This window comes from Tursiops truncatus, chromosome 8 (genome assembly GCF_011762595.2).
Source record: "Tursiops truncatus isolate mTurTru1 chromosome 8, mTurTru1.mat.Y, whole genome shotgun sequence".
Classification (NCBI taxonomy): domain Eukaryota; kingdom Metazoa; phylum Chordata; class Mammalia; order Artiodactyla; family Delphinidae; genus Tursiops; species Tursiops truncatus.
This window is the reverse complement of record NC_047041.1, coordinates 75411283-75439121: the sequence shown is the minus strand read 5'-3', so window position 1 is coordinate 75439121 and position 27839 is coordinate 75411283. Positions and strand designations below refer to the sequence as shown.

At 35.6% G+C, this 27839-nt stretch overlaps 1 protein-coding gene across 1 annotated transcript in view; it reads right to left on the bottom strand.

Annotated features, from left to right (window-relative positions):
* LOC101327249 (NADH dehydrogenase [ubiquinone] 1 alpha subcomplex subunit 13) overlaps positions 1-25945 on the bottom strand; it is a 55948-nt gene extending 30003 nt beyond the window's left edge. Inside the window, 2 exon segments of the mRNA XM_019947821.2 lie at positions 24540-24682; positions 25909-25945. Coding sequence (XP_019803380.2) covers positions 24540-24682; positions 25909-25945 — 180 coding nt within the window.
* Between the last annotated feature and the right edge of the window lie 1894 nt (positions 25946-27839).

Here is a 27839-nt window from a genome sequence, read left to right as displayed (position 1 = left end):
CTCAGCTGACCCACTCTAGTCTTCTTTATGTCAACTACCTTAATTACATCCACAGGTGCTTTGCCCATTACATCTACAGGGCGTTTGCACATTCAGAACATCTGCCAGGCATGCTCTTTTTTTCTCCTTTTCAATCATTAGTAATCAATGCCTTTGCATTTCAGCCCAAATAGCACCTTCCTTCCATTACCTTTCCTCTATGTCCATGAAGAAGTCAAATTTCCCTACCATAACCTAGAACACTATGAATCTTACCTTTTTAAAACAGTCACAGTTCAAATATTACAATTCATATGTGGCTATTTCTTTAAAGTTCAGCTTTCTCTTTGGTTTATAAATTCTACATGTAGAGGAGAATGTTTTATTCTTCCTACCATGATGCATGACTAAAATATAGCCACCAAAATATTTTTAAAATATATAAATGAATCATCTGGAGAGGTAGCATTACAGCAGATTTGAGTGTGCCAAATGTAGCCAACCCCCAAATCTGTATAACATAATCTCTGTTTCTATTCTTAGAAAATAAAATTTATTCCTATTTCTTTACATAGAATTTTATCCCATATAGTTTTCATTGACTATATATTTTTTCAATAAAAAGAAAGATAGGACTGCTAAATAAATATATTGAAACCCACTTTTAAGTTGGCTTTCATTATGGTCATTTTTCTTGTAACATTTGTATTCCATCAACGTGAAATTTATTACCCCTCAGAATTTTGCAAAATAATGTTTATTAGAAGTCATTTAAACACCTGTGTTTGGGGTCTCTCTAGACCCCAAAGACAATACATTTTCCTCTTATTGCAAAAGCTCAGGATATAAAGAAACGAGGACTCAAACCTACTAAGCAATAAAATTGACTTATCTTTTTTTTCAATAGTACTTCTAAATCTTACTTTTCCCAAGGGATATTTTTGCTCAAAATAAATATGCAAAATACATGAGCAGGAACTGAACCCTGTATGACAGATGAACTAGGACACAGGGAGTAACAAGTCTGCAGGGGAAGCAGGAACATATTCGTAATATAAAAGTCCCTGACCTGCACCTCCAGCCTGTGGTCAAGATTAGATCACATTAACATTTGGCTCTCACCTGCTCAGTCTGGGCCTCAGCTTTCCCACCTCACCAAAAGCCTCATTCTTTGTTGGTTATGTCAGGAAGATCTAGGGAGTTAGAATCACAGAAGCTAAGAACAAGTCAGCTCATATTTCCTTTCTCTGGTCCAGTCATGAGCCGTGCCAATGATTACTGCCTTTGCTGAAAGTGCCTTGTGGAAGTTTTGCTCTGTAGGGTAAAGCTAGTATGACATGGTAGCACAATTGGTAATGAGTCTCAAAAAACTTTTCATTAGTTCATCTCCTTGAGCTTCCAGTCATGATTTTCCTCTTCTAATGTGTCTCCAAATCAGTCTCTCAAGCTAAGTAGGGAAAAATGTTACCTCATTTGCCTTCTGCTTTCTTGTTTCTTCTTCTTGTGTTGATGAAAAAGTTTCCAACTTCTCCTTTTATCCTCCAAATCCCAAGTCTATCATGACAGCTGTGCAACCAGAATTAGAATATTAGGTTGGTGTCTGCTTGGACACTCTGCAGGAAGTCAGTCAGTGGCCAAAAAATCTATGAGCTATTGCAGAAAGAAATAGATGAGAACCACAGTCTTGGATACATAGGAAGTCTATGGATTTAGTCACTGGGTTTCAACTAATTACCTAATTTTTGGTGCTAGGAAACAAAGTGGTATGAGCCTCATCAAAGGTGTGACCAATTACTGCTGGTAATCTAGACAAGGAGAGTGGTAACAGGCATAGACATCATCAATTTCACAGTCTGATTTTCTGAGATCTGGTGCCCAAACTTGCTTATTTGGGACTTCTTATTTGTGTTTTAAAAACATTTTTGATTATCTATGTTTTGAGATACTGCAGACCAGTAACCGCAATATATGCATTTAATTCAGGCAAATTTAGTTGAATTTATTTCAGTAAAAAACATAAAAATATCATACCAAATACTAAGCATTAGGCACACGATTAAGATACTGAAGATGCAGAAATAAAAGGAAGGTTATTATTGGATTTGGACATCTACTGCAGGTAAACTCAATAACTAGCATAGTGTATCATATCTAGTTGATGAATGACCAGAAAGGAATACTTGAATTTGTGAATTGTGTGAATGAGTATCAGCCCATTTGTTTTGCTTAGACAGATTTGTATCAAAGCTATCTTAATGTCAGCTGTGAAGCTTCCATCTTGCTTTATATTACTTTTGCTAAGATACAATCATTTACAACTGAGTTGGAAGGGGATATAAGTTTATAAATAAATTGGATATTATTTCAAGCAAAATATTAGCCTTCTGTCTGTAGCATAAGTATAATATCATGCTTTTGTAGGTATAAGATGGCTGTACTCACACTTTTTCCAAGTTGTTCTGCTATGTTCTGTGGCTTGAAGCTAAGGAATGAACATCCAGAGATAAAGGGGATTTTTGTGCCAGATCCTATATTTCTTATTTCATTGAGATCTAATAATCTGGTAATTATAAAGTGAAATTATCAGAGAAATGTAGTTTTACAAAATGTTCTTACCTTTACTTAAATATGTTCTATAAATTATAGCACATAATTCTTAAGGATAATGTTCTCCCCATGAGCAAAGTGATAATGATTGATCTAAAGAATTGTCATCTTGGGCTTCCCTGGTGGCGCAGTGGTTGAGAGTCCGCCTGCCGATGCAGGGGACACGGGTTCGAGCCCCGGTCCGGGAAGATCCCACATGCCGTGGAGCGGCTGGGCCCGCGAGCCATGGCCGCTGGGCCTGCGCGTCCGGAGCCTGTGCTCTGCAACGGGAGAGGCCACAACAGTGAGAGGCCCGCATACAGCAAAAAAAAAAAAAAAAAAAAAAAAAGAATTGTCATCTTCACTAAAAGTCTTATTTCTAAAGGCAAACAGCTGAACCTAGATTTGAGCACTGTTGTCTAAAAAGGCTGAGTATTTTGCCAACTGAAAAACATGACTAGAATTTACATAACATTCCTCTCCAAGACCTAAAGGGCTTATTTGAATTTGGCTTATATTGAACAAGTGTGCAAGTAAATCTCTATTTTTAACTTATCATTGTGACAGCATGTAGCAGTGTTTTCTTTTAAAACTATGTATTTACTGTAAAATGATACATTTTCCATTGTAAACAGTTGGAACAATACAAAAGTGTGCTGTTTGGATTTTGTAGCTAAGGTAACCAGTGTTAACATTGTGATAAATATTCTGTCAGACATTTTTTTACACACACACACATACCCTTACATATGCTATCTTTATTTTTTAAAAAACGTATTATCAATACATATTGTTATGCAAAATTCATGTTCACTTCACATGTTGGATAAAATTTTCCATGTCAGAACATGTAAATTCATTGTATTTATTTTAATTAGAACTTGATTATTTTGAAAAATCCATCTGTGTTCTTTCTGTGACCTACTGGGTAAGAAGTTGTAAAAGGGAGGGATTCAGGATCTACACTACTACTTTAAATAGGGAAGCCCTTTTTATGGCTGTTTTATATATTGGGGATTCTCATATAATTTTATTTAAATAATTTTATTTCTAAAAGCTAATATAAATCTAGGATCACTAAAATAATATTACTTTCAGAACAATGATATGTGGAAAAATAATGATTTTAGATTTCTTGGTATATGTTTGAATAAAGGACTTTTCCCATGATTTTTATACGTTTTTTCTTTTTCAAGACTTCAAATTCACTTCATAGAAAGGGAGAGAAAATGTTCTCTGGAGACCCAATTCATTTATTTTCCTTTGTGAAGAATCTGATGCTAAAATTAACTCTGCTGTAATCTTGCTGCTTCTGTCCTGTCTTCTGAGAATAAAGTATGAAAATGCATACATAAATACGGAATTCTTAATAAAATTAACTTTGTTCATTTTAGCTTCCTTTATACAATAATTTTTAAGCCTCAATTTCCATTCAATTTTAATTTTGATTTAATTTAATATAAAATTAATTTCTGTGTTTCAGAATAATAAATCACTGAATGAATGTAGGATGGCTGGCTGGATCCTGTGCATATTGTTGAGAGATTTATAGTGGATAATCTATTGAATCCTCTAATTTTTTTTTTGAAAATTTTTGTGGTTTGTGGTTTTTAAAAACTTTGCCCACATTTCTAAAGTGATTCATCTCTTTAGAAACTTTTTCTAACCCTATTTCTTCAGGTTTCATCATACTTAAAGATTAACCAGGTACAGGGCTTTCTACCATGAGATCTGTATTTGCCCTATACTATAATCTATCTTTATCTTTTTAATTTCCCTTTTCCCAAATATCATCATCTATTTTTGGTGATGCTGAACATACGCCGCTTCGTTAAAGTTGTCTCTCAACTTCCTGGAAGCTCCTTTTCCCCACTACTTCGTAGACATTGTTATCCCTTATGCCTCTGGTTTCCTGCCTTACCATTCACACTTCTGTTTGTTCCCATAGTCCTGTTCTATTTTCAGGTCAATTGGCCACTTGGACCCAGTCAGTGGTAAATTCTTTTTCTGATCCTGACTATTGGCTAGGCTCCTTTCCTTTGCAATAAATTCCACCAAGAAATTTTATAAAACATTCCCAGGGGCCAAAGGAAAGGAATCTATGTGTGATGAAACCCTGATGCACTTCTAAGAAATGCTTCTCCTGACCATGAATAAACCTGTGCCTTACACATGGACACTTCTTTGGCTTCCTCTTACATCTGGATAGGTTACTAGTCTTCTGTGTCTATGTGGCTCCATCTCTTCCCTCCAGTGACATCATTTGTCTGCCGTCTTTGCTCAGAAAAGTCCATCCCAGTGTTTCAATTACCCGACTTTCAGCCTCTATAGCTTCATCACTATTTTATCAGATGGTGTAGAAAGCAGTGCAGTCAGTGAGGAGAATAAAGAACTGAAGCTTCGGTGTATATATATTTTCCAACTTATAAAATATCTTTAGAGAGATTACAAAACTATATGTATATTACCATAATATTAAAAATAGATTTGAAAATCTTGGAAAATGACAAAAAAGAACCAGAGTAATAATAATGTCTGTATTGTGATTTATACACATAAAAGCATGTAAAAATTTCATTCAACATGAGTCCCACTCAGTGTTTATGCATGTATGTGCATATGTGTGTGTGATACATATGGGTGTTATATTTGAGCCCATGAATATACTTTTTTCTTAGAATGAGACAGAAGTGGATCCATTATGTATATTCTACAGAGATATCATGGATTAAAGGCTTTTTGTTTAGTTGATGTGTGGAAACAATGCACATCCTGAAAGTTGCACACAAATTACTAACACTTGGGAAACATGGCTTACAAGGTAAAATCCAAGTCTGTGGCACAGGCTGTGAGGTCATTTCATAACTTTCTCTCAAAACTTGACTACTTTACCTGTTTCAGTCCCTATCATTTTTCATCTTGCTGCCTACGCTACTCCTTTATTATTTCCATTTTTTATATGTGTATGTGCTGTATACATACTATCATAATGCATTTGTATTTGGTCTACTTTTCTCTCACCTGTTAGAACAGACTGAATTGTTTGATGGCTAAGACTTTATCTTATTTATCTTTGTACTCTCAAGGTCTAGTACATAGTAAGAGCTCAGTAACATTTTAAAATATGAGCATACCATTATGATATACCCTGTACCCCCTAAAACAATACATTAGCTGAAAATGTACAAAGCAATATGTATCCCTTAAATCACTTAAATCTGACACTCTACTTATCCAGTTATCTTTAATAATATTATCATGTAACAAACTAAAAAGAGTGAGAGAAGTGCTTAATCATTTAAAATCATGTTGAAAATGCCTATGTTGTAGTGCTCTATAAATTGCTGAGGATATGCTTGAATTTTATTCTTATTTAGACTAAGAATACAAGCTTTATGCCAAGTGAATATACATAGAAAATTAAAAGGTATATATAGTATTGTGTTCACTGTCATATTTTTCAAGGTGATCATGCTTAGGTCATAGTAAATTTCCCAGTGAGAACTTACCAGAAATGTCATGAAAAGAGCTACATTTAGGCATAATACTTTCTATTATTTTATTTCCCCTTATATTGGGATATTATAATTTTGTACCATTGCCATTGCCTGAAAAATATTTGTGACTAATATTGTTTGTTTTCTATTGTCACAGTAACAAATTACCATAAATTTAGTGACTTAACACAAATTTATTATCTACAGTTTTGTACTTCAGAAGTCTGACATGGTTCTCACTGGATAAAATCAAGATGCCAGCAGGGCTAAGTTCCTTTATTTGTATGCTCAAAAAAATAACCAATTTACTTGCCTTTTTTGGCTTCTAGAGGATGCCTACATTTCTAGGCTAGTAATCTTCTTTCTTCTCAAAGTCAGCAATATTAAATCTTTCTAACCATGACCAAGTGAGGTTTATCCCCAAATTACAAGGTATGTTTGATGTCTGAAAATCAATTAATGTAATACACAGTATCAGTAGGATAAAAGATAGAAACCACATGATAATTTCGTTTTTTTTTTGTTTTGTTTTGTTTTTGTTTTTTTTGCGGTATGCGGGCCTCTCATTGTTGAGGCCTCTCCCGTTGCGGAGCACGGGCTCCGGACGCGCCGGCCCAGCGGCCACGGCTCACGGACCCAGCCGCTCCGCGGCATGCGGGATCCTCCCGGACTGGGGCACGAACCTGCGCCCCCTGCTCTGGCAGGCAGACTCCCAACCACTGCACCACCAGGGAAGCCCCCCCAGATGATAATTTCAATCAACACAGAAAAAAGTGAAAAATTCAATACATTCCTGACATATTTTAAGCTATTCTCTTTCATGTGTGATATGCTCTAGTCCAGGAATTTTATTGTGTATTAAAGTAGCTCTCAGTTTTTAAATGAGTACAAGTTGTCAAAATAAGACATATCTTTATCAAAAGAAAACCTAGAAAAAAAATGCAAATCATTAACCTCTACAATAGTCATCCCAAGAAAATGTTGTTTCCCAAACCTAAGACATACTATAATTTAAAGTCACATACTGCTTTTGGTAGTCAATTACTCTATAACAGCTTAATGTTTCCAAGAATAAAGGCATTCAGAAAAATCATTAAGAACAAAGATAAAATTTCTTGGGTCAATCTAGCCAAGATATCAGACAACAGGTCTTTGATAGCTTTTTAGAATTCCAACTTTTTGGAAGTTCAACTTCTGAAACCAGATTGGGGGGAAAAAAAAATATTTCAGCCAGAGACCAATTGTTGTGCCATATGTTTACAGAGTCTAGGTTAACACTCTACTCACCCGTAGCACCTCCTTTCTCATAGAATGCATCTTTGAATTTGATTTTCTAGAACCCACCCACCCTTACTGCATTTTATTGAAACCCCCTTTTTTTTTCTTTCATGTCCATATACTTTTATTAGAGTTACTATGTATTTATTGTATTTTAAAAGTAATTTAATGGATATTAAAGATTCAAATATGGAGAAGAGCTTATGAGATTTTCTGCCCCACTTACCAGCACATCCCATTTTTACTTCCTAAGACAGCCACCTTTTTGACCCTTAACTATTTCTTCTGATAGGTCTATGATAGCAATGTTATTTCTGAAATAATTAATTTTGGACATTTAGATATTTTTTGTTTACTGCCTGCCATATTATATGAGGATTTCTCTCTCTTATACCAATAGCTCACCTACTTTGCTGGAAAGACCAACGGGTACATCACAATGATTATTATTTTGTTTTTACTGAGATTTTTATTTTGCAGGGAATTTTTATTTTGTAATGTTTTGTATTTTAATTGCATAATGGTGTATGTATCAAAAATTGTACATGAAACACATGTAAATGTTTAAGGAAACTGTTCCCTTCAATAAGCTTCATGAACTGAAAACCATCATACTTTAAATTCCTCTGTAAACCTCTCTGATTGCATATACCTCCTCTAAGAGGTAAGCACTATCTTGAATTTTATGTTAATTATTTTCTGACTTTTATTTGTGATGTTACCATCAATAAATATATGCACTGTACATATAAATTTTATTTTGATGCTTTTAGATGTTAACATAGGAATTTTACCCTGCATACTTCACTTAACAAACATATGTGTTTAATAGTACTTTGACTCCATTCTTAAACCATAGAGGGATTTATGCTTTAATTGTATCTATGCCAGTTATTTGTTGTTGAATATCAGTCATTATAAATTTAGTTTCTTAAAAATTTTTAACATTTTATTATTATTCAGCCAGATAATTTATTTTGTGATTTCTGATCCACATGCTATCAGACAGGTGGGGTCTGGAATCATTTGAAAGTTCATTCAATTGCATGTCTGGTGCCTTGGAAGGGCAAACTTAAAAGAGCTTGGAACTGAAAGAGCTGGAGCTCTTTGGGCATCTCTCTGTCTCTAAGTGGTGTTTCCACATGTCCTCTCTAGCATGTCTGTGTCAAGGGAACCAGGTTTTCTTAATTAAGTCTCAGGCTTCAAAGACATCTGTCCTTAAACAGAGAATGTCAAGCCCAGACTGTATTGTCCTTTATGACTTAGCCTTGGAAATCAAGCAATGTCAATTCTGCTATATTAGAGGCAGTTACAAAAGTCCATCCATCATCAAGAGGAGAATAAGTAGGCTCTACATAATGATAGTGAATGAAAAGGAAGACCTTTTGGGGCCAAATATAGTTCCATAGCTATTTTGGAAAATATAATATGCCACAACTTCTTTTGGCCAAAAAAATTTGCATCTCTCTTCCATCATCAGATTAAAATCAACCCTTCCCCAGGATACCTCATCTCTTTGCAACATCAAACTCAGTCTTGAGGATCAGGATATCACAATACAGATAAGGTTTATGTGTGGATGAAATTCTTCTGCTACAGTTAACTTTGTCAGCTAATTGATCTAAACACCTGTGAACTAAGGAAATACATTATCTGCATCCCTCCCCCCTACATACACACACAACCTAAAATAGTGGAACAGTCATATGATAGCAATTATAGACCATTCCAATTAAAATAGTGAAAAAACAAGGTTCCAGATGTCACCAATCTATAGTAATTCCAAAATACAGTATTTTGGAATTTCCTTGAATAGGACTCAGTCCCATTGCTTGGGAATGATTTGCAACAGCTCTTAGCTTCAACCTCTGGATTCTTAAGTCATCCTTTGTTTTGCATAAGAAATAACAAGTATTTGAAGCTGGGTTGGCTTCTGTTAATCATAATTCTAGGTTCCAAATACTTTTTCTGACTTTGCATGGTCTCTGTCCATTTTAGACCTAGTCGATGATATTCTGCCAATATAATTCTTTTTAAAGCATTGTGTGGTAACTATAAACCTTATTGCAGTTCACTTCATTAGACAAAAGCCCTCTCCCCAAATCTCTTCAAAATAAGCCTTTTCTATGTAGAATTTCCTATAATGTAGCTATTGGCAGCATTCTTAAGATTCTTAGAAGTTCTGTTGTTTAACAGGAAAGGTTTGTATGGTATGCTCTTAAGATGCTTAAATGGAGTTCTGTTTGTGCCACCACCTTAAATCTTTCTGAGGTGTTAACAAAAGATTATAAAGTCACATCCTTGTCACACAACATATTTAAACCATTTCCCTTGACAGTGCACTGAATTTAATTTATGCCCAGAAGCTATGTCTCAATTTTAACAAAGAAAATAAGATAATCAGAATAAGAATCAGTTTTATTTTAGATTCATGCAGATCCTGGTGCCTTTATATTTACCAGTTATCTCACTAGCTTATCTCTCTTTTCTCATATTTTATTAGACAAGAAGACAGTCAGCAACTTCAACAGTCTGCCTAGAAATAGTTAGATCTCTTAGGTTAATAGGTACTTTTTCTTTTTTCCATGTCACTGCAGGTAATAGTGTTGCTAAACTTCCTGTTACTATAGGACAAAAGCCAGTTTCCTACAGCTCCTAATATCACTGTACTTACTTTCCTTTTAGCTCTCATTTATTGCTGCCTTAAGGGCCGTCAAGCTTTTGCCAAGTTTCTTTAAGGCCATTAACATTACTTCTCTATCAGGTACCCAAAGAGCTTCCAGTTACTATTGATATACAGCATACCAGCACAAACCTTAGTGAATCAAAACAACCACATATTTAATTATTATCTGTCATGATTTTGAAGATTGGCTGGGTTAGCTAGGTGGTTTTTAGATCCTCTCAGAAAGCTGCAGTCAGACAATGGCTGGGCCTGAAATCTTCTGAAATCTCTCTCAATTACACATTAATTGTCCCAGCTAAGAAATTCAAAATGAGTTGAGGACAGGAATAATGGGGTCTGCTTGAGCACTTCTCTCGGTCTTTATGTGGTCTTTCTATAAGATCTCTCCAGAGCCAGATAGAAACCACATCAACTTTTATAACCTAATATCAGAAGACATTAATTATAACATCCACCACATTCTATTTGTTGAAGCAGTCGCAAAGCCTGTCCAAGTTAAAGATGAGAAGAAATAGGAACCATGTCTTGACAAGGGAGTGGCAAAGTTTTAGAAGAGCATAGGGGTCCAGAAATATTTTTTGAAATACAGTATGTCATACATCTAATCTAATCTGCTTGTAAATTATACACTATTGTCAAGATTTCATCAAAAATTTTTCTTCCTGGGTCATTTATCTTCCTTCTAAAGACCACCTTTAGAAGTATCTTTAGTAAACAACTGTGTGTTGGTAATGGACTCTCAGACTTAATTTGCCTGAAAATATTTATGTAATTCTCATACTTTAAAGAAAATGTGGTAAACATAAAATTCCAGAATCACAGTTATTTTTTCCTCAGAGCTTTGAAAATATTATTCTACTGTATATTGGTGTTCTATTATTTTGTTTGTTTGTTTGTTTATTTTATTTTATTTTATTTTTTGCGGTACGCGGGCCTCTCACTGTTGTGGCCTCTCCCGTTGCGGAGCACAGGCTCTGGACGCGCAGGCTCAGTGGCCATGGCTCACGGGCCCAACCACTCCTCGGCATGTGGGATCTTCCCGGACCGGGGCACGAACCCGTGTCCCGTGCATCAGCAGGTGGACTCTCAACCGCTGCGCCACCAGGGAAGCCTGGTGTTCTATTATTGATTTCTTTGGTTTTTATTGCTGACCTTGAATAATCTATTGCCAGAAACTTTGGTTGCTCTTCTCTACTTATATGTTCCTCTCTTCATCTTTGCTATTCTATAATTTTGTTGTGAAGTGTCTAAATATCAATATCCTGTTTTAGAAAATTCTACTTTGAATTTATTGGGCTTCCTAAATGTATTAGTAGCTTTCATTAATTCTGGGAAACTTTCATTATCTCTTTTCATATTATCTTCCCCAAGTTGTTTTTAACTTCTACTTTAAATTCTCTCATGAGATTTATGTTACATTTTCTCACTCTATATTCCATATTGCAATTCTTCATTTCATATATTTTTCTTATCTTTGTGAAATGTATTATGGGTCATTTCTTGTGGCTTCTGTGAGAAATTTCTTTTGATATTCCATATTTCTCTCTTCAGCTGTTAAGCTTTAGTTCAACCAATTTAGTCTGTTCATTGGATTCCAATATTAATGTATATTTTAGTATATTTATATATTTACAGATTCCTAATTATTAATATACTTTATTTTTTAATATTTAATTTGTTCGTTTTCTGATATGCCTCCTCAATTTCAATAGCCTCATATTATTGTATAATTCTTTTTTGTATTGTTAGTTATTAGCCATATTAAATGTATTTAATTTGTATATATGATAGGGGAGAGGTCATCTACTTTGCTGATCCATTTCAATAGATTTTTTTATTTGCTGACTCTCTCTCATGATTAGTTCCTTTAAGGACTTAATGATACTTTTCTATAACCTCATTTTCCTGAAATTATTTAAAGCCAATGTCTTAAAGAGGGATTATATTTGTTTGTCATGCTTCTACAACTTTAACCACCATGAAAAGTTAACAAAATTTTCTGCTTATTTTTTTCAGGGTGGGGTTAATTATAAAAGTGCATGAATTCTAGACCCAAACCCACATGAGTAAAAGCCCTGAGTTTGGGAGTCTTCAAGTAGCATTCTTCTTCTTCCCCTCCTCTTCCACCTCCTTCTTTTTTAACTCTTCCTTCTTCTCCATTTTACCCCCAAGGGTATCACTATATTAGGTGTCTCTGATTTTCACAGTTGCCTCTGATCTGCCCACCATCCTATTGGCCTCAGATTTTGTATCTTTTTATCCAATTACACAGGCTTCCCACCTGCATTTTTTTTTTAAAGAAGATGTTGGGGGTAGGAGTTTATTAATTAATTAATTAATTTTTGCTGTGTTGGGTCTTCGTTTCTGTGTGAGGGCTTTCTCTAGTTGCGGCAAGCAGGGGCCACTCTTCATCGCGGTGTGCGGGCCTCTCACTATCGCGTCCTCTCTTGTTGCAGAGCACAGGCTCCAGACGTGCAGGCTCTGTAGTTGTGGCTCATGGGCCTAGTTGCTCCGCGGCATGTGGGATCCTCCCAGACCAGGGCTCGAACCCGTGTCCCCTGCATTAGCAGGCAGATTCTCAACCACTGTGCCACCAGGGAGGCCCTCACCTGCATTTTAACTGTCCTGAGTTCAGTGACCCACCCACAGTAGATGTCCATCACTGTTTGCTAGTGTCTTTACTAAAGAGAGTCAAGCTCTAGGATCAGCCGAGGCCTCAAAGCCAAAAGCTGGATCCAGTTATAACCTAAACCCCGGGACTGAATCTGTTTTGCAACTTTTGCCTTTCATGGAACATCAGCTCAAGCATGCATTTCAAAGCAATATTTTCTATTATATGCTGCATTTTTAGGGATGCTATATTAGAATTGATTTATCTGAACATATAAATTGTTATAGGATTAGAAGCACTAGTTTTGATATTTGAACCTTGTGTCTTTGGCAATCCATTTTAATTCTGAATTTGATGAAGGCTCTAAAAACTTTAACTCCGCCCCATTATATTAATATATATTTGGTATAGAAAACTTTTTAAGCTCATATCTTAGCTTTGCATTCACCACATTCCTAGTCTCCAACCTATGTATTTATATTATATTATTATAACACAGATCCTTCCATATGATCTATGGATAGGCCTTTGACTATCATTATCTTATTTATGGAAATTTGGGGAACTACAAATCCCTGTTTGTCATCCCCATATTTGCTTTTATAGAAGAATTACCTGTAGTAGTTTCTTACATTTAAGCTACATTTAGCTTTTTAAAGTTTTATGTCTTCAGGAGCCCAATGAAGACCAATATGGTTCCCTTCAGTAACCAATATCACCTTGAGGTCATCAAAAGCATTGCTGTGGGCCACATATTTTCCTGAAGTATGGCATATAGCCCTCATTTTCCACTTCTCTCTATCCCCCTCCATTTTTATTCAGGCAGCTTTCTTTAGTTTGTAACATTTAAGCCTGCTTATTATGCTGGCTTTTTTGCTTTTCTCCTTTGTGTAATGTTATCACTGCGATTAGATCAGAGCAGCGTGTCTTCATTTATTTTACATTTTGTTTGTTTGCCTGTTTAAGGCCAAGCTATTTGTTTTGATTATGTACTTCTCTGTATTTGGATTTATGGATAGCCTCGAAAGCAAGAAAAATGAAGTAAATGAGCGTTCATTTGTTCAAAAAATTTGGCTCACTTCCACCTCCTAAAGCAGTATAATTCCACTCCGGAAGTATCTCCATTTATTCCTATTCCTCCCCTAGACTTCCTTCCATATGACTTATCTTTTCTGAGTTTCACTTAGAGACTTAATTTGATATATGTGTTGGGGATGAAAGTCATGAATTGCCTTATCCACACACCAGCAGAAATAATTATCACCCTTGAATCTCACCTGATAAAGCTTGAAATATTTTATCTATCTTTCAAATTTGTCAAAGTTTTACATAACAATAGAATATTGCTATTCCAGATTTCTCAATTATTCCTGTTAACTCTTTTTTTTGTTTGTTTGTTTGCGGCACACGGGTCTCTCACTGCTGTGGCCTCTCCCGTTGCGGAGCACAGGCTCCGGACGTGCAGGCCCAGTGGCCATGGCTCACGGGCCCAGCCGCTCCACGGCACGTGGGATCCTCCCGGACCGGGGCATGAACCCGTGTCCCCAGCACCAGCAGGCGGACTCTCAACCACTGTGCCACCAGGGAAGCCCCCTGTTAACTCTTCAGTTACATTTTAAGAGGCAAACTCTCACTGTCCCCCTGGTTCTTGTTTACCTCTGGGGGTAAGTACTCCGTTTGATTTTTAAACTCTCATCTGTTTTCTTCCATTTAATCACTTTGACTCCCAGAAACCCTAGTGACAATTGAATTAGCTTCCCTTTTTTTGGTTCCATGTCAAATAGTAGTTTTAAATATACCTCATTATCTTTTTTGTTTTTGGTTCCCTTAACCTCTGAGATGTTTGTATTTTATTTTATTTTTTAATAGATTTTATTGGAGTATAATTGCTTCACAATACTGTGTTATCACAATACTGTGTTAGTTTCTTTTGTACACCAAAGTGAATCAGCCATATGCATACATATATCCCCATATCCCCTCCCTCTTGAACTTCCCTCCCATCCTCCCTATCCCACACCTATTGGTCATCGCAAAGCACCAAGCTGATGTCCTTGTGCTATGCTGCTGCTTCCCACTAGCTAACTATTTTATGTTCGGTAGTGTATATATGTTGATGCTAATCTCACCTCCCCCCAGCTTCCCCCTCCCACCCTATGTCCTCAAGTCCATTCTCTATGTCTTTATTCCTGCCCTGCAACTAGGTACCATTTTTTTTTATTCCATATATATGTGTTAGCATATGATATTTGTTTTTCTCTTTCTGACTTACTTCACTTATCAAAAAATCTAGAAACAATAAATGCTAGAAAGGGTGTGCTGAAAAGGGAACCCTCCTGCACTGTTGGTGGGAATGTAAATTGATACAACTGCTATGGAAAATAGTATGGAGGTTCCTTAAAAAACTAAAAATGAGATGTTTGTATTTTAAAAATGCTTATTGGCTCACCAGATCAACTGACCTCTCTCATTCTTCCTTCTTTCCTTCTTTCCTCCCTCCATGCTTCTTTGTTTCTTTTTTTTGTTTAATTAAAAAAATTTTTTTTTGGCCATACCACATGGCTTGTGGGATCTTAGCTCCCTGACCAGAGAGTGAACCCAAGCCTTTGGCAGTGAAATGGAGTCCTAACCACTGGACCACCAGGGAATACCCACTCCCTGCTTCTTTCTGTCCTTCTATCCATCTTTCCTATCTTTTCTTTCTTTCTCTCTTTCTTTTTTGTATTCATTCTTTATTCTTACTTTTGATTCTAAGACTAAAACATTTTTCATACTATTCTAGTTACTCATTGAGCAAACTTGATTCCTAGAGAGAGAGAATCACAGGCACAATATTTAAATTGCCCATTTTATATTTTGTGTTTGTAATTTCACTCAGGTTTATTTATTTCTCAATCAAAGAAAATAAATTATATTCTGTAAAATAAGAACAGTTGGTTCTCTTTATCTTTTCACTGACATAGCCCATCACTTTTGTGTTATTAAAATCATAATCAGTCCTGCAAAGGAGTTTATTAACACTAAACCAATCTTACAAGAAATGTTAAATGGACTTCTCTAAGCAGAAAGAAAAGGTCACAGCTACAGATAAAAAATTATGAAAGAAAACAAAATCTCACTGGTAAAGGCAAACATTAATAAAGGTGGTGAATCAACCACATATAAAGCTAGCACAAAGGTTAAAAGACAAAAGTAGTAAAATCATCTATATCTACAATAAGTAGTTAAGGGATACAAAAATAAAAAGATGTAAACTATGATGTCAAAAATATAAAACATTATTGGGGAGTGTAAAAATGCAATGTTGTTAGAATGCATTCAAATTTAAGAGATTATCAACCTATATATCTATATATAGATATATAAATAGATAGATATAGGTATATAGTTATATAGTTATATATGACATGTGAACTTTGTGATAACCATAAAACAGAAATCTATAACAGATACACATACAAAAAAGAGAAAGAAATCCAAACATAAAACTAAAGATATTCATCCAATCACAAGGGAAGAAAGTAAGAGAAGAAAAAGGAAAAAAAAGAAGAACTACAAAAACAACCAGAGAACAATTAACAAAAAGGCAGTAAGTACTTTAAATGTAAACGGACTAAACATTCCAATCAAAAGACAGGTTGGATGACAGTTAAAAGCAAGACCCATATATATGCTGCCTACAAGAGACTCACATTAGATCCAAAGACACAGACTGAAAGTGAAGGGATGGAAAAAGAAATCCCATGCAAGTGGAAACAAAAATCTGGAATAGCAATATTTACATCAGATAAAATAGATATTGAAACAAAGATTTGTCTTAGCAATATCTTTTTGAATCTGTCTCTTTAAGCAAGGCCAACAAAAACACAAATAAACAAATGGGACTACACCAAACTAAAAATCTTTCACACAGTGAAGGAACAACAAAACAAAAAGACAACCTACTGAATGGGAAAAGATATTTGCAAATAATATATCCAATAAGGGGTTAGCATCCAAAATATACAAAGAACTGCAACTCAACCTTTAAAAAAAAACAACCTGATTAAAAAATGGGCAGATGGGACTTCCCTGGTGGTGCAGTGGTGGGGAATCTGCCTCCCAGTTCAGGGGACACAGGCTCAATCTCTTGTCCGAGAGGATCCCACATGCTGCAGGGCAATTAAGCTCAGGCACCACAACTGATGGGGCCCGTGCGCCTGGAGCCTGTGCTCTGCAGTGGGAGAGGCCACTGCAACGAGAAGCACGCTGCAGCAGGGAGCGGCCCCCGCTCACCGCAGCTAGAGAGAGGCCTGCGTGCAGCAGCAATAACCCAATGCAGTCAAAAATGAATAAATGAATAAATAAATAAATAAATTTTAAAAAGCGTGTAGAGAACCTGAATAGACATTTTTCCAAGGAAGACATAGAGATGACCAATATTCCCATGAAAAATGCTAAATATCACTAATTATCAGGGAAATTCCAACCAAAACCACAATGACATATCACCTCATATCTATCAGAATTGTTATTATGAAAAAGACAGCAAATAACAAGTGTTGGTGAGGTTGTGGAACAAAAGGAACACTAGTATAGTGTTGGTGGAAATGTAACCTGGTATAGACATTATGGAAAATGGTATCAAGGTGCCTCAAAAAATTAAAAATGGGACTACCATCAGATCCAGCAATTTCACTTCTGGTTATATATTTCAGAGGAAATAAAAACACTAATTCAAAAGATGTATGCCCCACTGTGTTCATCACAGCATTGTTTATAATAGCCAGGATATGGAAACAACCTAAGTGCCCATCAATAGATGAATGGATAAAGATGTGAGATATATATATATATATATATATATATATATATATATAGTAATAACTTTGTATGGTAACAGATGCTTGCTAGACTTATCATGGTGACCATTTTATAATGTATATAAGTGTCAAAACACTATATTATGCACTAGAAAATAATAATATATCAGTAACATTGTATGTCTTCTATATTTAAGTTTTTTTAAAAGTCCTACAATCTCAGTCAGGGCTTAGGAGATTTTATTCTTTCTCCCGGCATTTGGACCTTGGTTTAAAAAAATATAGAAATTTCCATCCTTTTGGAAATGCTGAGAAGAAAACTTCTATCTTGACCTCTTGTTTTCCAGTCATATTTATTTGATTGTAAGATCCGGAGAAAAAATCGTCATGACACATATGTGTTGTAGCTTACTTTTGGGTCTATTTTTTTTGGGTCTGTTTTTTAGCCTGAAATCATTCTCCAGTGATTCATGGAGAAAGCCCACTTGGGCTTTTTTTTCAGCAGTCTTGACTCTGCTCTGTGTATGTATATGTAGATAATTTCAATTCAGTAGAGGAGCTGTTAAAAGTCCATTTTGTCCCTGAATCTTGTTAAATTCTCCAGGTAAATCACAGCAACAACCATCTTGATCCTTAGATCCTTCCTCTGTTTCTCCATTTGGATCCCTCAGAACTCCCACAGAATCTTTTAAGAATGATAAAATCCTTTATAACATTAAATGTCTACAAAATCCCTTGAAAATCTATTATCATTATGGATTTGAATGATAACTAAATGTAGAAGTTATTCAAGTTGTTAAAGTTATTTTAAAGAGAAGGAAAATGGGACTTGAAGAGGTGAAATAACCCACCAGAGTTTACAGAGATGTCATGTTGCAGAGCTGAGGCAAGAACTAAGATCTGTTAATATAAAATTACACTCCAGGAAAATTACAAACCCTTAAAGTGCATTTAGGTAATTGAGCTGAAGAGTATGGTGCATTAGACCTAGAAATCTGAACATTCACAGTCGATTCCTCAGGTGGTAGCTGTCAAGATGTTTGACACTGCCATTTTCAAGCTTCCTTGCTGCCAGTGAACCCAAGACTCTGTGTCTCCCTAGGCCAAGGACACTCATGCAAATGACCCACTTAGTGTAAGGAAGCAAACTTTTGACCATTGTTTTCAAAGAAAGGTGAAGCAATTTAAGTAGAGAAATGTGAGTTAATCACCGCTTTAGCTACGGGGAACAGCTAAGAGTTTTTCACAGTGTTAATGAGATTTTTAACACTGTTCATCCTTTGTTATTTTTCTTGCTTGTTCTACTTCAGTAACTCTTTTTTAACCACATTAGAGAGGCTTGGAAATTACTTGATGAAACACCCATCTATTCTGGTAAACGTGCTTTCATGATTAGATTTCTGGCTGTGTAATTTTATTTTCATTGTACTCCATCCAGTGCAATAATCGGAAAGGTCATGAGAGTAGTTCTTTCTAGACCAGCCAATGTTACAAAGCTGACAAAATGCAGGAAGTGGATTTTGTCATATGTCCCTGATACAAAAGAATCAGCAGTGCTGTTCTCTTTAGTAATAACAGTTAGTATAAGTTTATTCCAAAGAAACACATATGATAATTAATGATCTAGAGGTGGTCAGAAATGTGCACAGAAATGAGAGTTTTTTATGATCAAAGCTGCATTTTGTCAAAAAGCTTAGCAACTTTTGTTCTTCATGACCCAGTGTTTAGAAATGTGCAGTTGTCAAGGCAGCTGTACAGAGCATCTGCTAAATAAATCGTGCAGAGCCGAATGTGGGAAAGTAAATTGAAAACTCGATTCAGTTACAAGGAATGAGTCCTGTGAGATTGTGGGAGCTCAGCTAAGCCGTCTCTGTAGGGCTTTTGTCTGATGATGGAGCTTGAACTTCACTGGGCAGGCAATTAGGAAGCGATGATGGCTGTAATGTGGGGTAGATCAAGGGCAGGCTGGAATCCACAAGCATGAGCTGGAATCTTACAAGATGTTAGGAAACTCTTAAGAGATGCAGAGCTGAGAGAACAATGCAAAGATGATATGTAGATACATATAAAGACAGGGAAATCACATACAAAAAATAAACTGGCCTCATTAATCTCAAACAGGGTTGGACTATTCATATCTTTTTCATGTACTATACACTAAGTGGTATATAAGACTAGAAATTCTAGAAGATACTACTGTTGGCTTATTTTTTTTGAAATAAATTGATCTCTCTTAGGGGTCATTAGACAAGATCAAACTCTTGTGGGTGATTAATGAGTTTCTCTGAAAAAGTGGATATTTCTGCTGTTAATTATGTATTCTAGGAAGAGATCAGGGGCCAAAACACAAGAACTGAGGAAGGTAGGAAGAAAAACACTCTCTTATAAAGCACTGACACTGACATTGACACTGGAGATAGAAAAAAGTTTGACAAAATCTATGAAGAGGCAGCCCTGTTCTCAACAGGATCACCATGGCAGTGGCACTGGATGTGTGGGCTTCAGTAGTCACTGTAAATTACTCCTCTTTTGTGTTATACTTCTTTCCTTATATTTAAATCTGTAATAATATCTCATCACAATTTACCATCAGGTCTTAGCTGTTATTGTGAGTAATTAAATCAAAGATCTGTGACCTACTTGGTACCAGCCTGAGGAAAGATAGGTGTCCAGGAACTTTAGAAAACAAGTCCCATGAAAAGAGCAAAGGCCTATGGAGAAAGTATGCAGCAGCCATTGGAGCAGAGGGCCCCATCCCCAGGACAGGTTTGTGACAGATGGGAGCATCCTCCTGTTAATCCAAGATGTACTTAACAGGTAGCTGTGGGAACATATAAGTAACCAGCAAAACAAGACTCCCCACAGAAAAGCAAGAGGAAAGAACGTAGTAATAATAATTTAGTTTATGAAAAACAATAAAAAACCATTAAACTGATAAAATAGTTGATATAAGATTCATATTATAAAAAACTGAGTCACTAAAATTGGGTCATTCTAGAATTATTCATTTAAAATGAAAATTCATGTGCCAAAATGAAAGTATGACAGCTAAAACATGAACAAAAGATTTTTTTAAAAGGAAAGCACAACACTAACTTCATATTTTGTGAGAACAGGAACAAATGTATTAAATCTCTTAACTGACATTAAAGGGGAAAGTATTTTAAATTCAGAGGAGACGATATTAGACTTTGCATCTGAGCCAATTTGTCCTCATTCTGACACTTCTTTGGGCATATAGATCCAAAAATCTAGACAAACTGCCCAGGGAGCCCTACATTTTTTCCTGAAATGGACAAGGCAGCCTGCTGACGGCTAGATGCTTGTTTGAAACTGCTTGGATGCACAACAACTGTGATGCCTATGGGATATCACATCCTGAGTTTGTGTTTGCCAGCTATACTCAGCCTGTCTGAATAGGAGAAGATTAAACAAAGGTTTTCTTGCCTGGGCTTGTCTGACAAATCACATTCTTGGACTGATCTTCTTGTAGAAGCTGCAGTTATGTTTAGATCAAGGACTAAAAGCACCTATTCCCACCACAACAACCTTACATTCAGTTGGGTAACTGTTGTGACAGTTCCTCTTTATTTGTCCATTCATCAAATATTTACTGAGTGCCTATGATGCTATGCTGGCTACTGGGAATACAGATGGACAGATCCTCATTTGTCAAGGAGCCCAGCCCAGTGATGAGGGAGGGAAGCAAACAATTACAATAGATCCATCAGTAAAACTGCTTGACCCTGAGCAGCTGAGGGGTACTGTTTAATCCCACCAAGATGCTACCATTGTCTGCTGCTGTCACAGAGGGGTTTTTATAATGTGGAGAGTGGGAATGAAAGTCTTTAGAGGGAAAAAAAATCAAGATGCTGATGTGTGATAGAGATTTTTTTTTTTTCACATCGATCATGTTTAATATGTGGAATTGAGTTAGGAAGCTCAATTTTTTTGGGGGGGGGTTGGGAGACAGCATAGGCATTAAACAGATTTTATAAAGCAGTGATAGGAAGTAAAGGCGGGCAGGCACCACTCCTCTCCCTAACACCCAAGGCAGATATTTCTAATAGAGCCCACATACATAATTTCCCCTTTCCAATAAACTGCTCCCAATCTGTCACCACCAGCCATCAGGCTCCCTGTGTGGAACAAAGCTTTTCTCTATTTCTCTTGAAGTAACTGTGCTTTCTGGTATGGTGGAAAGTGTCTTAGTTTTCAATCTCTCTGAAATGTTCTGGAAGAGAGATAACAGCATTATTCCAACAAGAACTTGAGCCAACTTTGGGTTTGGCTTTAAAAATTTCCAGGGGCTATATTTGAGCTGTACCTAGTGTCCTGTCAGTCTATCCTAGCTGAGTGAGCTTAAGATTGAATTCCAAGTGAACCCTCTTTTGCTTTCAGCATTTCTCAGATAAATAATAGGGTAATGGTATTTTTATCTGTATATATACGTAGTTCCAATATTCAAGGATTTTTTTTCCTCTGATCATATTTAATACTTGGTGCATGTATCATTTCCTTAGAGACATGTTCCTTGATCACCCTGTGTGGTGAAATCATATTTTCTATCCTTTGTTCTGCCGTATTTTTATTCATAATACATGACTTTTTATACATTAACATCTTTTCCACTCGAATACAGCTCATGAGGGGAAATAATTTTATGTCTTATTCACCATGTAACCTTAGTACCTACAATTAAACCTGTGATATATTTAATGCTTAATTGAAATAAGAAACAATTGTGAGAGGCAAGCATGGCACAAGCATAATTTTGATGAGAAAGCAAAATCAGAGGATCTCTTGGCTTGATTAAAGTACATACGGTAAACAGCAAAATCCCTGCACCTCTGCTACCTTCATTTTGGTGCCTCTAAAGCTTAAGTTTACGTGGTGCTTGTTAATAGCCTATTCTCACTCAAATGAGGTTGATAAGTAGATACAACCAGAGAAAATCCAACAAAACCTAGAATTTAGAAAAAACTATATGATATACAGACAAATCTGAAAAGAACTCAGAGTCATTAACTTTTAAAGAGAGACTAGCACTTTTACGGCTAGCCATAACATGAGTGTTGCATGCAAGACCCTACAGGATTCATTAAAGCTCCTTGAAAGCTGAACAGCTCACAGAACTAATAAAAATTTCAGAAGATTTCTTTTACGCTTGATCACTCATCAGTTAATTCTCCTAAATTATTTCAGTTCATCTTTTATTTGCTTGACACCTACTATCACAGCAATGCATTTAATTGACATTTTCCTTAATGAACATTCAAGAGAAGCACTTGAAAATGAATATTATTTTCTTTCAACTACCTTATTTTGTCCTTGCAAGTTTATTCCTGGTTTTCCTGTTTTAAAATAATTATGATCCCCATTTAAAGGAATTCCAAATTTCAATAGTAAATTTGCTGTATTCTATGAAATAATAAAACGATAAAGGAAGACTTTCACAGATACTTAGGATTAATTTAGAATTGCACATGCCTGTTTTTATGAATATGTAATAAAGGTATATATGTTCCGGTTGCCTAAGTTACATAAATATTGTTAAGTTGCTAAATTGCTTGACATGAGTTTTTGAATTTATGGCTTTACCAGAACTGTCAACAATTCAGTTGGTTAAAAGCAGAATTTGTAATACAGCAACCTTGAGATCTCTAAAGCAGCAAATAAAAAAAGTTCACCCTCTAACAGATATCTCCTCCTACCAAACTCAATAGCAACACAACCTTCCTCTAAAAGTGTCCAAAACACAAAGCTAACACAATACAGGCTTAAGCTCATTGCAGTGACACCAGAAAGACTGTGTACCCAGAGTTCTTTCAGTTTCATTTACTTTTTTAGAATTGAGAGAGGTGAGCAAATCACCAACAAGGCTAAAACTGTCTCCAATATATTCATTTCTACCCTTCTTTTGAACACTCAGAAAGGTAGTAAATTGCTCTGTAGTGAATTGCTTCCCAATTTCCCCTGTGAACTGCTTTTCAGGCAGTGATACAAGCTCTATTTACAGCATACGCTGGACTTCAAATTTTCAGAATAGAGTTAGTCTTGAGTGTCCTTGTTCTCATATATTGATTACAACAGAATGCCAAAACAAATTATGAAGTCGGCAAAATTTGTCCTGAGAATTTTTTTAAAGTAGAGATTGGCCTATGTTCCTTCATGGAGTGGTGGATTTAGACCAAATCTCTACTGGAAGAAAAGTTTGTGCTTCCACTCCCTGAGTTCAGAGACCACTACAACTACTTAATAGGCATGTGAATCCAGGCAAGGTGCATAAGTTCTCTGTGCCACTGTTTTCTCCCTTGTAAAATGGAAATAATAATGTTTACCTCATAGGATGATATGCACATCATTTAATAAATATGAAGTGCTTAAAATGGTGTGTTGCATTCTATAATTTTATGTGAGGATTTGCTATTACTGTTACTCAGTACACGCACACACATATACACATAAATGCTCTTTCATTACTATCAGCATGAATTGTGTTTGCTTTCCTCCTTTTAAAAAATGTTCCATTTCTTCCATTAATCTTGTTAATAATTAACTTGATATACTAATTGATGCAAATAGCTTCTCAGATAAAGCCTTGATGTCTGTAAACCTTCCAGGGTTCTCAGCTATTGAGACATTTAAACTACTCAGCCTAACTTGCAAAAGCCTTGGTACAATTGTTCCGTTTTATTTTTGTTCTTAGATATTTACCCACTCTCTAACTATGACAAAATTCCCCTTTCCTTAGTTCTTCCACATCATATTCTCTATATTTTGGTTTTACTATTCCCTCTCCCATAAATATCTGTCTTATTCTTCCCTATCCTTAAGTGCCCAACTCAAATTTCACTCTGGTCCTAAAGCCTTTCCAAAATTCCCCAGTAAATCTGATTTGTTTTATGTTTCATCATAGTTCCTTTTTTTGTTTCCTTTTTAGTATACATCTTTTACATACCTTACTGTGGAAGGATTTACACACAGTGAAATGTATAAATCTTAAGTATGCAATGTGATGAGTTTTGATAAGTACAGATACCCATATAACCCACACTCCTATCAATTCACAGAATATTTCCATCATCCCAGAAAGTTACCTGAGCCCCTTGCCGGTTCTCAGGCAACTTCTGTTCTACGTCCATCACTCTGGCTAGTTTTGCCTGTTTTAAAACTTCATAGGAATGGGATCCCTTTTGAGTATGTTGCCTACGAGTTAAAGCACTGTGCATATAGTCATAATCTAGAGGTTAGGCAGCACAATATTTAACATACTTTAGATAAGAAATTGATAAGAATTTGAATTAGGAAAGAGGCAAGGGTTAAGGAAATACTAGAGGAGTTAAATTATAGGACTCTAGGTAAAATATCTATCGGAGAAAATTCTGAGGGACTCAAAATTAAGGATGACTTATTGGCTAATTGAATTTTCAGTTATTGATTATATCACATGTTAATATAGATCCTCTTTATTTGCCACAAACTACTGAAGTATTACTGCTGCACACAGGCCTTATGAGAGTAGTATTTAAGAAAAGGAGGATTCAGCTCAGCAACTTGAACTGGAAAAGAATGAGAGGTACAGGAGGCAAAGAACAGATGCTTTCCCAAGAACTCATCAGAAGCAGAGAATTAGAGGAAGATAAACACCCAAAGTTAGGAATTGTTAGGAAAAATTTCCAATTCAGTACCACATAAAATATTGGGTATTTAAGCCAATTTCAGTAGATACTGATGGTCCCAAGATATAAAATTAATAAAATCCTGGAAACTGACAACTGGTTTACCTCAAAAGATAGTTTTCTCACTAGTTGAGTCACATTTATCTTTATCCTGGTCACTCTGATTCTTGCTTTTCTGAATCATTCCACAATTTTTACCCCAAACCCCTTTAAACTACCCTTCTTTCACAGCTATGTTATTGTTTACACTGTGTTACTGAATCTAGTTTCGATAGCACAAAGCCAGGTATAGCATAGTCTATCCATTTTTGAATCGAATCATATTATAACTGTTATGTTTTGAAGACAGCAGCTTCACCTAATGTTGCAATTTTAATCAAGTAAGGCAGACTGACTGTTTAAATAGTCATTTCTCACATTGCTCCCCTCATACACACTTTGTACTTAGGTGTCAGAATTTACCCTACATTTCAGATGTGCCTGTATTCACCCAGAAGTCATGAAAGGTAAACTTAAGACCTTGAGAAAAACATTAAGCTGAGTCTGGACTTACGATTTCTATTCAATGTCTGCCTAAAGCACTCCAAGGAAATTCCCATGGAAACAACTTGAATCGTGTGTAGAGACCTTATTGTATTAGGTTTCTACTGCTGTGTAACAAATGACCACAAACTTGTGGTTTAACACAACACTCATATGCTATCTCACAGTTCAATAGTTCAGAATTCCAGGTGGACTTGACTGGGTTCTCTGCTTAGGGTGTCAGTCGGCTGGGTTGGGTACTTACCTTGAGGTTCTGGGGAAGAATGTACTTCTAAGCTCATTCAGGTTGTTGGCAGAATTCAGTTCCATGTTCTTGCTGAGTGCTGACCTAGGACTGCTCTCACTCTCTAGCGACAGTTCCAGGTCCTTGCTTTATGCCCCCTCCATCTGAGCAAAGCAAAAGCTCCCTCATATTGAATCCCTTTATTCAGTCTGACTTCCCCTTCTGCTAGCACCCAAGGAAAATGCTCCACTGCTAAAGGGCTCCTGTGAAAGTTAGACCAACCTAGATATAACCTTCCTACCTCCTAGCTTACTCTCTTACTTATCTTACTTCCACCAAGATAATCTTACTAAACAGATTAGTAAATTTAATTGTATCTAAAAATCAGTTTTACTATATATGTAACATAATCACTGGAATAACACAAGATGGCAAAGTTAGTGGGGTCAAGTTTAGAATTCTGCCTACTACAAGTATTTTAAAGGGTCCAAGTTCCATAGCTTAATCCACAGTGTACATTATTTTATTGCCACTAAGTTGGTACTATTTGTTTACTATCTCTATAAGTAATTGGCATTTGCCACAGTATATCATGTTGTCAAAATACAGAAAATTTTCAAATTCCTTCTTGGTTAAGTGTTTGGTGTATTGTGGGAATGAAAGAAATTTAAAAAAATTAACATTTACAACCACAGACCCTAAATGTTTGAAGATTACACATAATCAGATTACGGCTAGTGATCACTTAGCTTGATTTTTAAATCAAGATTTCATTAAAAAATAAGTAAATGTTGACTATATTCAAGTAATCCACTTTGAAGTTCATGCATGCATTTCTTTTTTAGAACCTTTGGGTGTATTTTAAACACAATGTTTTGTATGCCCATTAAAGACTTTTTCCTTACTTCATTGCATACTTTATTTTGTATTTTAATCACAAACTATAGACTCTATAGTTAAGTTTGAATAGTGGTTTGCATAATCCTGACACCAAACCCACCCACAACTAACAAATATATAACACAACCCAGAAAACTCTTATGAACAAGACTCAAATTCAACCCCAAAACAAATAAAAGGGAAATTCCAAAAATATTTTGAGCCAAAATGACATTACTCATATGGATAGTTAAGTTCAGAAGTATATGTACATAGGAAAATTAACATAAATGCAGCCAGAACCTACTTATCCAGTTGCTTTGAGCAATCTCAAAACTCTGAAAATACAGCCCAATAGAAGGTTTACTTATTCTTGCTGTTCCAAAAAAAAAGGTCTAAATAGCAAACATGACAGAGTCCCTACTTTCAAAGAGTTCAAAGTTTAGCAGAAGAGGAACACATTATATAAATAATTAGGAAATTATTAATCATCAGTATAATAATGGTAATTATTTGATATGTATGATATGGGCTAGTTTTTAAAATTATCTGAGCCTCAATTTACATATCTGTGAAACAGGAATTACAAAACATATTTGGCAAAGTTTGTATTAGGACCAGAGATAAAATGTATAAAATGTTTGATATATGGCAGGCACTCACTAAATAGGAAGTATTTAATAGAAAAACTATACTTGTAAAGAATTTCTATAATTGTAACAATTAATAAGGAATTGTTATAATTTTCAATTTTATAATAAAATCTAATACTCCATATTTTACATTATCCAGAGCACATATAAGTACATTCACTCTGCTGATCACTCTGGGCCATAGATTGAAAAATTTCCATGTAAGAAGCAGCCTAATCAAAACTGAAGCCTACAATATAGATCTTCTTTGTTGGTGAAGCTCATTAAAATCTAAAGAAATTTTAAAATGATTTCCTGTTTTGAGGAATTTAGTTATATCTGGGTGATAAATATTGATCCATTCTTGTTTAACACTTGTTCATATGCACTATTGTAGACTCAATGTCATGTTCTTTTGTTTTCCTGTGTCTGGGTTCACGA